At 39.7% G+C, this 13,419-nt stretch overlaps 2 protein-coding genes across 7 annotated transcripts in view; one reads left to right on the top strand and one right to left on the bottom strand.

Moving 5' to 3' along the window:
• Lrrc40 (leucine rich repeat containing 40) overlaps positions 1–13,138 on the bottom strand; it is a 28,871-nt gene extending 15,733 nt beyond the window's left edge. For 2 of the 3 annotated variants that reach the window (XM_026784011.1, XM_005357449.3), the window contains exons 1-6: positions 12,948–13,138; positions 9,765–9,946; positions 8,758–8,831; positions 5,960–6,089; positions 2,602–2,725; positions 332–474 (exon numbers count right to left, since the gene is read on the bottom strand). In XM_026784011.1, the coding sequence (XP_026639812.1) occupies positions 332–474; positions 2,602–2,725; positions 5,960–6,089; positions 8,758–8,831; positions 9,765–9,946; positions 12,948–13,098 (804 nt within the window). In that variant the 5' untranslated portion in view covers positions 13,099–13,138. Of the gene's footprint in view, positions 1–331; positions 475–2,601; positions 2,726–5,959; positions 6,090–8,757; positions 8,832–9,764; positions 9,951–12,947 lie in introns of all 3 variants that reach the window. The other variant, XM_026784012.1, reaches the window with a different exon arrangement.
• Positions 13,139–13,221: 83 nt separating this feature from the next.
• The window catches only part of Srsf11 (serine and arginine rich splicing factor 11), a 28,629-nt gene continuing 28,431 nt past the window's right edge, over positions 13,222–13,419 (top strand). For 3 of the 4 annotated variants that reach the window (XM_013350087.2, XM_026783884.1, XM_026783885.1), the window contains exon 1: positions 13,246–13,311. Coding sequence is in view for 1 of the 4 variants with exons in the window: in XM_005357450.3 (XP_005357507.1) it covers positions 13,222–13,311 (90 nt within the window). In the remaining 3 variants the exon portion in view is untranslated. Of the gene's footprint in view, positions 13,312–13,419 lie in introns of all 4 variants that reach the window. The other variant, XM_005357450.3, reaches the window with a different exon arrangement.

Raw genomic sequence — 13,419 nt, forward strand, 5'->3', positions numbered from 1 at the left:
ACACAGCACACGGCAGAGCTCCTCACCTCAATACAAGGACCTCACACAGCACACGGCAGAGCTCCTCACCTCACTAGAAGGCCCCCTCCAGACACAAACGACTCACCACGTGAAGCACACCAAGTCCTACTCTGGAAAATGATCATCTCTTTCCATCACCAACAAATTATCAGTACTCTCAGTAGTAGACTGAAATGTTGAAAGACATCAACAAAGAAAAATACAATCTATGGACTACTTATGATCAAAGATTAGCTACTTTTTAAAAACCTCAAATTCATAAATAACTTTTGGGAAACATACAATGGTGTAAGTATTAACTAAATAGTACCTTTAGTTGCCTAGAAGAAGGAAATTCAGGTAGAACACGTAATTTATTCCTCCGCAAATAAAGCAATTCCAGTGATTCCATGCTGCCCACATCAGGGGGCACAGTCTCCAGGAGATTGGAGTCACAATCCAAATGCTTCAATCCTACAATACATATTCAAAGATAATAAAAAATACTTTAACACAGAAAACTAGCAGACCTAATAAACATGTCACAATGAAGACTTCTGAGCTTGTTCTTAAACATCAAAAACATGCATGTGTCCTTGAACTGAATGAGTGAAAATTGATTTTTACATTTAATTAAAGATAAATGGTAATGTTAAAAATCAATATTGAATAGTCCAGACCATCTTTGAAATACAGTTAAAAGTACAGGTTCTCTGCTAAGCTACTCTTAAGTATATGAGTGGTATAAACTGCACCGCTCTCAATTACAGTCTTTAAAAGAGCTGAGTGCAATTAAAGGCATCTAAAGCTATATGTATATTTGATGGATGAGGGAATGTGATGAACCTGTCCTATGGCAAGCAGTGGCTTAGACAGATTTGTATCTTTATGCAAGCCTTGGATTTCTATATACTCTTTCCCATTCTTTTACCTATCCATGTTGCCTCTTCCTTTTCTCAACCATCTTTTCTGTGTGCAAACATACATGTATACATATGTTTGCATACAGATACATATGCTTGTTTTGTGCATGTGAAGAACAGATGTTGCTGTTCAGTATCTTCTCTTTCACACCCATGTTTTGAAGGGTCTCTTAATGAACTCGGACCTCACTTCTCCTGCACTGAGGTCTACATGTGCCAAGAATCCAGACTCAGAACCTCATGCTTGCATGCACGCATTCCGTCATAAGCATTTGATGATGTGAGATATCTTTCTGTATATGGATTTACATTTGGCAAATTAAGTATTCTATCATCTATCCTATCTTTGAAGTCTAAAGTTTTATATCTAATTTATCTTTTAACCTAACTAAGAAAAATATTATAACTATCTAGTCTTCAACTCCATCAAAGACCCTAGAAGGATATAATATGACCTAAGTAAACAGGAAGTAGAAGCAACTTCCAAACCTCTAGGCTTGACAGAGACATCTTACTGCCTGGACAACCACCCAAAGTTCTTTTATAACACTGGAGCATCCATCTTCAGCCTACAGGCTCATAGATTTCCCTAGCTCTAAAATGGCTTCCCTAATATCTAACTAATCTGTACAATAAGATCAAACTCTGTATTTAAAGAATGACTTTACTTCCAGCATCTTCATCTCCTGGATACTTCTCCATTCAATTCTGGAGACAGGGCGTCTGTCCTCCTCACTACACTGTCCTTCTCGTTACATGCTTATTTCAGTGTAGTGACATTTTTGAAAATGGCAAAGATAAGTAGGGTCTTAAGTTCCAGTACTTGAGTTCCAGTCAAGGCCTGCCCAAAATAATTTCTATAACAAAACAGTAAAACATCAAAGATATACAATTTAATTCAAACTTATCTATAATAAAATCACATTTATGTGATTTTTTTTCATAAAAATCTTTCATAAAACAGAGACTTAAAAATATGAATAGGAGCGGGGCATGGTAACTGCCCTGTGTAATCCCAGCACTAGGGAGGTGGAAGCAGGAAGACCAAGGCCAGGTCTGAGGCTAGCCTGAGTTACAAGAGATAGTATAACTCAAAATCTTTATCAATTTCTCATTATATAACTTTTAATTATATTTTCTTGAAAAAAGTATTAAAGATTATTAGCCAAAAGACTAGCTATGATAAACGGTTTACAATGGGTGCTGTAGTCCAATCATGAACCCAGAAATACTGTTTTCTGCTTTTAAACAAAAAAGTTTACACTCTACATCAAGAGCTGAGACAGTTCAAATGCAGAGGCACCAAAGTGCACCCGTGTCCTTTAGTGTTATCTCGGCAACACTATACATTGGCGATGAAAAGCTACAGCTGCATCCCCCGCACATCGCAGGTGGAGACAGCTGAGGAGAGGATGGTGAATAAACTCACTGAGACAGCATGCAGCAGTCTCTCCATCGGTTGCCCAGTGTGCACGCTTCCTCTGCTCCCCAGTCACGTTTCATTCTGTCCTAAGCCTACATGGGTTTTGGTAGACATTCTTTAGGCAAACCCTAGATATAATTAATGGTCTGGAGAAAATAAAAAAAAAATTTACTTTCTCTATAATTATCCTCTTATTTTTTTAAAAGAAAGCTGCATTAACATTGAATTCATACAGTACTTAATATGGAGATTTACTTTTCATTCTGCTTATTTCTGCTGGCAAACTTTTCAACTGGTTACTGGAAAGATTGAGCCGCAGCAGACTGGACAGCAAAGCAAAACCAGCAGGCACAGCTGCAAGACGATTGCTTGAAAGATCCTTTAAAGAGAGGAGGAAATGAACCTATCAGTGACTAAATAGCAGTAAATAGATCCACGAAAGAAATCTCAGAGCTATGAAGGAACTTTAACATGGGATGGAATTTCAGAAGAATAGGTGTTTTCAACTTCAGCCACCATCTCATAGACCACATTCGTTCAAATGCTCCTCTTCAACACCTGCAGGTCCACTGCATAGCCACCAAAGTCATGGGCAGGGATTAAAATCAGTTCTTATTTCAGAAGAACTGTACCTGACAGTGTCTACTAATCCCCAGTCTCCCCTCACTATGCAAGCCCTCTGCAGTAGACCATGTGACACAAAAGAAGGTAAAGGGTTAAGTAAGGATAGGAAGGGGGTGGAGAAGCAGAAAGAGTGGGGGTGGGTTACACAAACCTAGGATGTATGAAAAATCCTTTTCAAAAAACAAAAAACCCAGTACTGTGTAACCTAGGTAAAAAAATAGAATTAAAGAGGCCAGAAAAATAGCTTAATGGTTAAGAGTTCATACTGCTCTTGCAGAGGACCTGAGTTTGGGTCCTAGTACCCATGTCAGGCAGCTTTCTCCCTACCTATAACTCTAAGACCAGGTGATCTAATGCCCTCTTCTGGCCTCCACAGATATACACACTTAAATGCACATATACACATACACATAAATATAATTAAGAAATTAACCACAAAACTTTATATGCATGAGTGTGTGTGTGTGTATTTATGTAAAATTTAAAGAAAAAGGCATTTTAACATTGGTAGACAGAATTGCTTCCAGAAGACATGGGTCATTAAACAAAAATCTCAGTGCCAGGCATAGCTTACCTCCCTATGAGTTATTGGTCAGGGAGGTCTCAAAGACACCCTCCCCCCCACAGCAACACAGGCTATTGGCATTGCTTTTGGCTGTTCACCGTAACTAGACAGTGGCAAGACCCTATTGCTGAAGACATCATACACTGGTTGCAGGGCAAAGATAATCTGAATTCAATAGGAAATGTCCTCCACGTTGGCTAGCTCTCAGAATCCAGAAGGTGCAGCCACTGGGGGAGAAAGGATACAACAAGCTTACTCAATACTGGACTGTGCATGCTGCAATACTGACCTGCTAGGCAAGATGCACCAGATGCACCTACAGTAGTGGCTTGTAGTTAACAACAGCTTTATACTTGGATGTGAGGCCTGCACCACGGAAGAGAATTCAGGCTGGCATTGTAAACACAGTCAAAAGCTCATGGGCGCTGGAGGTGAGGTACAGGATCTGACTACTGTGGTATTGCTAAGTGGTCACACTGTTAAACTGCCTTCTAAACGTTTATAAGCATAGATAAGTGCTGCTCTCAATTTTGACTACAAAAGTTTCTTGAGGTGGGCCACAGTTACTATAAACACAGCTAGTGAACGTGCTGAGGAACCTGAGTGCTCAGTCCTGAGAGAGACATCTATAACATCTCCTGAAGTGCAGGAGCACTGCGGAAGAAGTGGTAGAAAGAAATGTAAGAGCTGGAGATGACATAGCCACTCAACTCACAGCAGCCGTGGTCAGCTGCACACAAGCAAGCCAAGTTAAGTCAACATTCCAACAGGCAGCACTAAAAGAATGCACCAGGTAACAAACACACAAAAAGGAAATGAAAATGTGAGGGCCTAAATTGGGCAGTGGTGGCGCACGCCTTTAACACCTGCACTCAGGAGGCAGAGGCAGATGGATCTCTGTGAGTTTGAGGCCACCCTGACCACAGAGTGAGTCCCACGACAGCCACAGCTACACAGAGAAACCCTGTCTTGAAAAACTAACCAAACCAAACAAAAAAATGTGGGGGTATGAGATGGGTTGGGAAGGAAAAGTTGGGGTGGGCATGATCAAGATACATGGAATACATGTATAAAATTTTCAAAGAATAAATAAATATTCTAAAAAATAAAATTGGAAGTCAGATTGGAGGGCATTTGGGAACTCTCCTCACTGTATTTTTACAGTCTTTGCATAATCCCAAAATTATTCCAAAATGAGTTACTGACATAGAAGAGTTTCTAACTAAGAAATTCTGAAACCATGTGAAGAACTCAAATTATTTTAGTAACTTCTAAACAATATTAAAATGGTCACCATTTTCGGATTGAGGTCAAGGTAAGATCCAGGGACTGGCTGCTTTGCTTTTCTGGTCTTCAGGTTGAACCCCAATATCTGTCTCTGAGTTTTTATTAATCGTGCTTCAGGAAGGTATACATACAAAATAAATACTTAAACACTCAGAAATAACTTATCCATTAATAAGAAATAAAACTTAAGGCTAAAATAATAACTCAGTTTTCTAAAACATGCCAAGGACAAGAGATCAGTGGAAAATAATGAGAACACATACTATGGGCTGAAGCCTCTCAGTCAGAGGACTGAGCCTTCCTATTGAAACACCTTATGGTAGAATCTCACTCATTTATAGAGGAAAACCATCTTTAAAATTTAATTTCATTCTTTTTCAGCTGCATGACTTAGGACAAATTTCCTGTTGTTGTATAAGCCTGGGTTTCTCACTGTATTAAGGGTCAGACCTACTTATCTTGTTATATATAAACTGTCTATGGTTTTATTCTTAAAATTATTAAAACACTATTGTACTGACTTATGGCTGACTCTAGTCGAGGAAGGTGAAACAGGCAGCATGAAAGATTTGCCAGAAAAGGTGCCAGTCTGAAAACTGGAGTAGATTGGGATATGCAGAGCAGCAGGGCCATCGGCTCACACAGAAAGTAGGATATATTAATAGAGAGGCCAAGAAAACAGAACTGTACTTTGAAGACTGCTCCCCTCTATCCATTAAGGTATAAAAGACTCTGGGATAGGACTGGGCAGACTGTTCAGGGGTTAAGAGCACTGAATGGTGAAGCCCAGGTTTGGGTCCCAGCACCTACATGACTCATACTTTCTGTAACTCCAGCTACACTCTGGTATGTGGAAGAGTGTTAGATACTCTGAAACTGTAATTATGATTTTCTGATTGAATAACGAAGGCAGGTCCATTGTTTCTCTTCCAAACTCTATTTCTGAATTATAACCTAAAATTCACTTGATAACAAAAAAACGAAGTTTACAGTTAGTAACTTAGCAATAATTTCTGGTAAGCTACTCACAAAGTCAGCTGTCTGTGTCCTACAATTTGAATCATAATTTATTTCTTCAGTCTAGTAAAAATTCCCACCAGTCCCAAATCATGCAAATATCAAAGAATCCCCACTTACTAAATCTTCTAAGCTGGAAAGTTGCTCAAAGCCTTCAGGTAGGCATGTCAGCTCATTGTGTTGGAGGTGCAGCACCTTCAGGTTTTTTAAACTTGTAATTTCTTCAGGAAGCATTTTCAGTTTGTTATGGCTATTGTTAATAAAATAAATGCTGAGTGAATTGGTAGACTATATAAGATACATAAGAAATACTTAAAGGCATTTTTGTCAACTAACCACATAGACTCATCATAAAAATCAAATGGTGCTATCTGTCCAAGTGTTTATCAAAATCCATATCTCCAAAATATACACTCATCAGCAGAAATCTAAATCAATGAAGTTAACAAATAATTTGTAAACTTTTGGTTGCTTGCTTATAATCTGATTATTTAAAATACAATGTGAAAGGGACTTATTGAACTCTTAGATTTTTATATTGTTTGTGAAAAAATGTTTGCATACATATTACAACAAAACTAAACATATTTTTTTCTAACATTTATTTTTATGTGTCTAGGTGTTCTGCTGGATGCATGTCTGTTTATATTGTTTGTGAAAAAATGTTTTATAAACAAGTGAGTTTGTTTGTTCTTCTGAAAGAGTATCAGAGCTGGAATCTATATAACATAGATAGACAAAAGAACTTTCTTAATCTGGATGTGTACTGGCAGCAGAAGATTAGTTACCACCTTGGGTGCCTAGCCGCATACACATTAGCAACGTAGTACCAGAAATATGTTTACACAGCCTAAAGGTGCTTGGACACATTTAACTACTAACTGTAAAGTCATGAGAGCCGCAGCTTAGCTTAGTGGCCGAGCATACATGAGGTCCCGATTTCTCCACCAGGTACCACAAAACCAAAACTCAAACCAAAACCAACAACAACAAAATTCTTCACTATTAGTGAAATAATTAGCATTTCTAACCTAGTGTGTAATACCTAGATTTTTAGGCTATCATGATAATTTAAAACCTGAGATTCTGATGGTTTTCTAAAACAAGAGTCAACAGCATCTCCTAAACATAAAACATAAAATTCAATAGGCCTTTAACTTGTAAAGTCAAACAGGATGTAATAAATTCTAAAAACCAAACAAATATACAAATAAAGTTGCTAGGTATGGCCCCACAGACTTGTGAAGCTAAAGCAGGAGTCTCTGATCATAGCAGTTTGGGGTCACAATGGGCCAAACAGCAAGCCTCCTCGACAGAGAAAAAACATAACTGAATCATTAAATTCTTCTTCCATAACTAGTTTCTGAGATGATGCAAAGATCTGGTCTTATTGTTCTGCCTTTGGTCTAGGGTAGAATACAGAGTCTGATAAGTGTTCAACCCTGCTTCCCACTGGGCCACATTGTGGCTCCAGGTGATTTTCTATGTGAAGAAAAGGGAGGAAGCGGAAATTTTTTTTTTTTCTCAATAAAAAAAAATCTTTAAAAAAAAAAAGAATTTAGTTAATAAAAATATGTTACCAAAGATTTAGCTCAATGATAACATAGTCTTTAAATATTTTTCACAGTAAAATATAGTCCCTTTAGGGGAGCAATCAAATGCCTAGTAATAACAAGAGATCCTGTCAATGAAGAGATTTGGAACCCGCAAGAGTAGGGTGGAAAATACATGGACTATCAGCGTACATTCCTTAAGAATTAGTCTTTCTTTTATAAACAAATACTTCCTTGAAACTTCCTTGTGAATCTTAATTTTATGCCCCTTAACTGTAAATGTCCTGCATGGCAATGTGTTCTCTGATCCCACCAGTCATTACTTTTCTAACCAGATTTTTATATATTGAATTTGCCTATATTTTTTATTTGCTTCCAATTACATTATTATATATAAGTCAGAATATTGTCTAAAATCTGTTAGAATACATATAGCTTAGACCTATAGAGAGAGAAGGTTGTTAAAAATTGAAGGTTTTTGTTGTATGCTGTTAGCCCATAAAACCTATCAAACTTCATCACTAACTGTCTGTTCATTTGTTTTTCATTTTGAGACAGGATCTCACCAGGTAGTCAAAAATGACCTGTAATTTGTAGCAATTCTCCTGCTTCAGCTTCCCAGAGTGATAAGGTGAGCACTATCATGCTCAGGCAATAGTAATTTCTAGAAGTTGTAGAAATCTCTCACTCACAAATATGAAGACTGTTCAAAGCTTTCTACAGCATGTATTGCTGGTGTTCAATTTTTAATTGCCTTCTGTTCTTATTTATCATACTCCTTTGCACTGGAAAAGGAAACGTTAGCTGGTGGTCTGGGGAGGAACTGAACATCTCTCACTTGAAATTCACCATCTCCGGATTCATCAGTGCATGGTGTTACCTACATCTTTGTCCCTTGGCTGTCCCTTATGCAATTTTAATAGTTCTTCAACATAAAATTCATTTCACACTTCTCGTTATATATGTGCTTGACAGTTGTGCACTTCCCTGTTTCTTGAAAATGAAAGGTCAAATACTTCTCTACTCTTTGCTTTTAGTTTAATAAGCCAGAAGATCCAACACTGTAGATATGAACTTTTCCTATTGCAACTGTGAGTAGGCGCTCTATTTATACAATTCTAACTTTATTTACAATTAAAAGAAGCAAATGTGAGATAATGTCATCAAACTATGACTTGGATATATGTTTTAGACATCAAAAACTGTCTAGTAGTGTCCACAGTCATATTATTCAATACACATCCTGTGTAGAGTAATGTTAGCATAAAGAATATGTTTTTGATTAGAAAAAAAAAAAGAAAAAGAAAAGGGATTTCAAGTTCAGACCACTGTAACTGCAATCTTAGAAACAGGTGCATACTTTACCTGAGGTTAAGTTTCTGAAGATTGTCTAGCTCTCTGATAGCTGAAGGGAGCGATGTCAGCTGATTATCATGTATCTAAAATAAATACAAGGCAAAGTCAACATTCTCAGTCCGACAATTAGCAATATTTGAGCTTTGACACTGAACAAAATTATTCACTAAACCCATTCTTCAAACTCAATGGCTACGTGTTGGGTGATTAGTAATCTCTGTGTATCAGTATACAAACTGTGACTGTAATCAAACTGTTACTCAGAAATCGTGAAGTAACAAGTTAGGAATTTAAACATTACCAAAATGAAAAGAGACAAACACAAACTTGACCCTAGTAGGATTTAGGCAGGGCTCTGCTGGTCTACTCAGGTCACACACAGAGCAGACAGACATGAGCAGGAGAACAGCTTCATATTCTCAGACTCATACTGTCTGCACAGCACAAAGGACCTCAGAGTAGGACAGACTGTTGTTTGTTATTTTATAGACAAAACAAATACAACTCCAAAAATGGCACTACCTATATCCATCATTTCCACATGAACGGAAGGGACACTGTGCCACTGCCAAGTACACTAAGAGCCTAAAGATTCTGAAATAAATCCTTTGTACTTCACTTACCCCATGACAAGAAAACCTGCACTACAAAACAGACTCAATTAAACACACAAAAAATTCGGTTGAACAGTTTCAGACTGAGGTTAAGAAAACCAGAATGTAAGATGCCCTGAGTCCTGTACTTGCCTTGGTGACTAGAATAAAAGGTAACAAAGAAAAAAAATACAGCCAGGTGCCAGTTCTATTTGCACACACTGACTCATTTAAACCCAGGGTCTCCACTAGGACTGTGTGCTTGGAAGATGCAGCCAACCTTCTGACTCAGACTGTCATTTATCTTGCATTCTACATGCTCAGCAAGGAAGGTTTCCTGTTTAGCAAAGCATAAATTTAGCTCTTCCATTTGGCATAAACTAAGTCTTTTCAACTAAAATACCATAATTATAGTCAACTTACATCAAGAACAGTGAGGGCAGGCAAGAGCCGGAGGTCGTCAGAGAGAGACTGGAGTTTATTGCTGGAGATGATGAGTTTGGTCAGATCTGTCTGGTCCCACCATCGTTCAGTAGAGCTGAATGAAAGATTCTGATTGGCCTCCTCAGGGATGTCCACATTTATTCTCCAAACACACTGAGGGACTATCTCCATCACCAGCATACCAAAGAGAAAAGAGAAAAATAAAAATGAAATGAATACTAACGGACACACTCGTTGCATACTTAGCTTACAAATGAATCCAAATAATTCCCAGGGCCCAAAAAACAGCTCAGTGCATGTATCGGTTACTTTTCTATTGCTGTTATAAAACACTATGACAAAGGCAACTTACTAAAAAAAAGTGTTTAATTTGGGTAATGGTTTCAGAGCGCCAGAGTTCATGGAGTAAAAGATCAGCTGAGAGGCTGAATTGCAGCCTGAGCCACAGACATGAGGCAGAGTTTGATTACTAGCACTGAAAACACAAAATACAAAACTAAAATCTAACAACTCTAAGACATGTGCTATTACTATTCCCATTTTGTAGGTGAAAAAAAATGAGTAATCAAGAAAATAAACTCAGGGTTCAATAACTATGTCAGCACTGCAGTCTAAACCCATGAAGAGCCATTTCCCAGCACAGCTTATGAAAGGTATCCAACCCTAGCAGCTACTCTCCATTTTACCAGACATAATTGTTTTTTATCTGTAGACAGAGACGGCTCGTTCGCTTCCCAACCACCCAAGCCCAAAATAAACACACAGAAACTATAGCAATTGCAATATTGTGATGGAGGAGGGTCATCTCTCTATCTGTTGTTTCATTGGTTAAGTAATAAAAAACTGCTTGGCCTCTGATAGGGTAGAATTTAGATAGGCGGAGTAAACAGAACAGAATGCTGGGAGAAAGAAGCTGAGTCAAGGAGTCGCCATGATTCTCCCCCTCCAGGCAGATGCAGGTTAAGATCATTCCTGGTAGGCCAGCTAGTGGGCTACACAGATTATTAGAAATGGGTTAGGTCAATATGTAAGAGCTAGCCAATAAGAGGCTGGAACAGGCTGGACCAGGTAGTGTTTAAAAGAATACAGTTTCCGTGTAATTATTTCAGGTAAAGCTAGTCGTGCGGGCGGCCGGGTGCCGGGGACACAGCCCCGCTGCTCCTATTACAACAATACTGTTTGGCCAATAGCTTAAGTGTATTTCTAGCTAGCTCTTACAGCTTAAATTAACCCATTTCTATTAATCTGTGCATCACTATGTGGTTGTGGCCTACTGGTAAGGTTCTGCTGGCGTCCAGGTGTCTGTCTCGGCCTACTGCTCTCTACATCCCTGTTCAAGTTTCCTGCCTAGCCTTACTCTGTTAAGCCATTGGCCAAAAGCAGCTTTATTCATTAACCAATAAAAGCAACACAAATACAGAAGGACTTCCCATACCATTTCCCCTTTTCTGTTTAAATATAATACCTTAATCAAGAGCAGACATATATATATATATATATATATATATATATATATATATATAAAACAATATATATAACAAAATTGATGTTAAATTTTTTCAATAAACCAAGATCCATACCAATGCAAAGTATTCCTATCTATAGCAATTCCCCTCTTTAAATGTAAACAAACATTTATAAGGAATCATTTAGGGAATTTGGGTTTTGTTGCCTAGACTACTTCCTGCTTACTGGCGGCACTGTGAATGGCGTTTGAGAGACTGGACCAGGTGGGACATGCATTAGCAACCCCTAACTATGACAACCAGTGATGGTATATTACTGAGCAATAACTGATTTTCAATGCATGTATATCCTTATAGTTTAATGGTTTTGAAATCATAGCAGTCTGTTTCTTCCTTGATGAGAGGTATTGGAGACTGAGCCTTCAAGAACAGTCTTCACTATAAAGACATCCTTCAAAACTCCAGACTACATATCCAAACCGACAGATGTACAAACTTCATCACAGAGCTATTTTTTAAAAAAAAAGCACGAAAAAAGCAAGGAAATATGAGCCCTCAAATATTGCAACTGCTCTTCACAGATATTGAAATGGGCAAAATTTCATGAAACTTTCAAATTTTCTGGTAGGACATTATCAATAAATTAAAATATACAAACAAGCAGTTGATTTCAATCTAGCCTTAGGGAAGAAAGTCAGTGGAACAGATGAAAACATTAACAAATACGGATGGAAAAGTCAGCAACATGGAAGAAAAATTCAGAAAGGATACTGAGATTTTTAAAAAGTCAATTAGCATCGTCAAGACAATCCCCACACAGACCCATGCACAGGCCAAACTGTGCTGATCCTAGAAAAACACTTTCCTATTACTCTCCCAGTGCAGTGAAGGGGGTTTCTCTACAATGATACTGACCCTCTTATCAAATATAACTGCCCTTTCAGCACCAGCCTGAATGCCTTCATACTAAAAGTGCCTCTTGCAGGGCGGTGATGAGGCACGCCTTTAATCCCAGCACTTGGAAGGCAGAGGCAGGCAGATCTCTGTGAGCTCGAGGCCAGCCTGGTCTACAAGAGCTAGTTCCAGGACAGGCTCCAAAACCACAGAGAAACCCTGTCTCGGGAAAACAAAATTGCCTCTGCCAAACAAATCATTAGTACTTCATCTTCAATTCAAACTCCCTCAGGTACTTAGGACATGGGTAGAAGGAAAGCCACATTCTTGCCCCAAACACAATGCGAATGGCTGATAACGAAGTCCTTGTCTCCTTTTGAAACCTCAAGGGTCAGATCTCCATTGTCTGCATCCGTATCCTTCAACTTCCCATTAAAAAAAAAAAAATAGCCCATTAAGCCCTGCCCATAGCATTCAGTCTTTCCTAGACCTACGTTCCAAAATATTCCACATTCCAGCCATAAAACAGTTCGAATGTCATAGGAACCACATAGTTTACCACAGCAATGACTCCACTTTCTGGGTGTTTAAGTCTAAATGAAGAGAAAGGTCAAACAAAGTACCTGCCTATCATCTATCTCATAGCTAATTTACTCCCAAACGACGATGTTAATCCCAAGGAACACTCCGTGCAAGCCATGCCCACTGTCCTAGCAGGACCTCTTCCTAGAGACGACGCGGGTGGGTGCCCAGGGGACCCGCCGGCCCAGCCTCAGGAGAGGCCGTCTACGCCCTACCTCACCTTCCCCGAGGTTCCTTCCCGCCAAGTTGAGCTGCCCGCTGCTCCTCGCCGCCTTCAGGAGGCCCTGGGGAACTGAGGGGCCGCTGTCCTTGCCCTCCGCGTGAAATCCCGCACGAGGGTCAAACCTTGAGGTTCTCAGCTGGCGCGACATATTCAAACCTTCCTTCGGGCAGCTCCGGGCGCGGCCGTGACGTCAGAGCACCGCGCCGCAGCTGGGCAGCCCCGCCCCTTCCGGCTCGCCGTGCTCCGCCTCTCACCATTGCTGCGCGCGCTGATGTCGTCACCGCCAGCTCCCGGGGCCGTCGGACCGACGAGCTCTTCCGTTGCCCTTCCCAGCCTCGCACTGCGGAGAAACTTCTTTCGGGTAAGCGGGTCTCACGGGCCGAGGGGCCCTCCGGGTGGCAGGGGCGCCCACGCGTCGCGGTCGGGGGCGGACTGCACTGCCCACCGTCGCGTCAGAACGTGGCGGCGA

This window comes from Microtus ochrogaster, chromosome 21, assembly GCF_000317375.1.
Source record: "Microtus ochrogaster isolate Prairie Vole_2 chromosome 21, MicOch1.0, whole genome shotgun sequence".
In the NCBI taxonomy this organism is placed as follows: Eukaryota; Metazoa; Chordata; class Mammalia; order Rodentia; family Cricetidae; genus Microtus; species Microtus ochrogaster.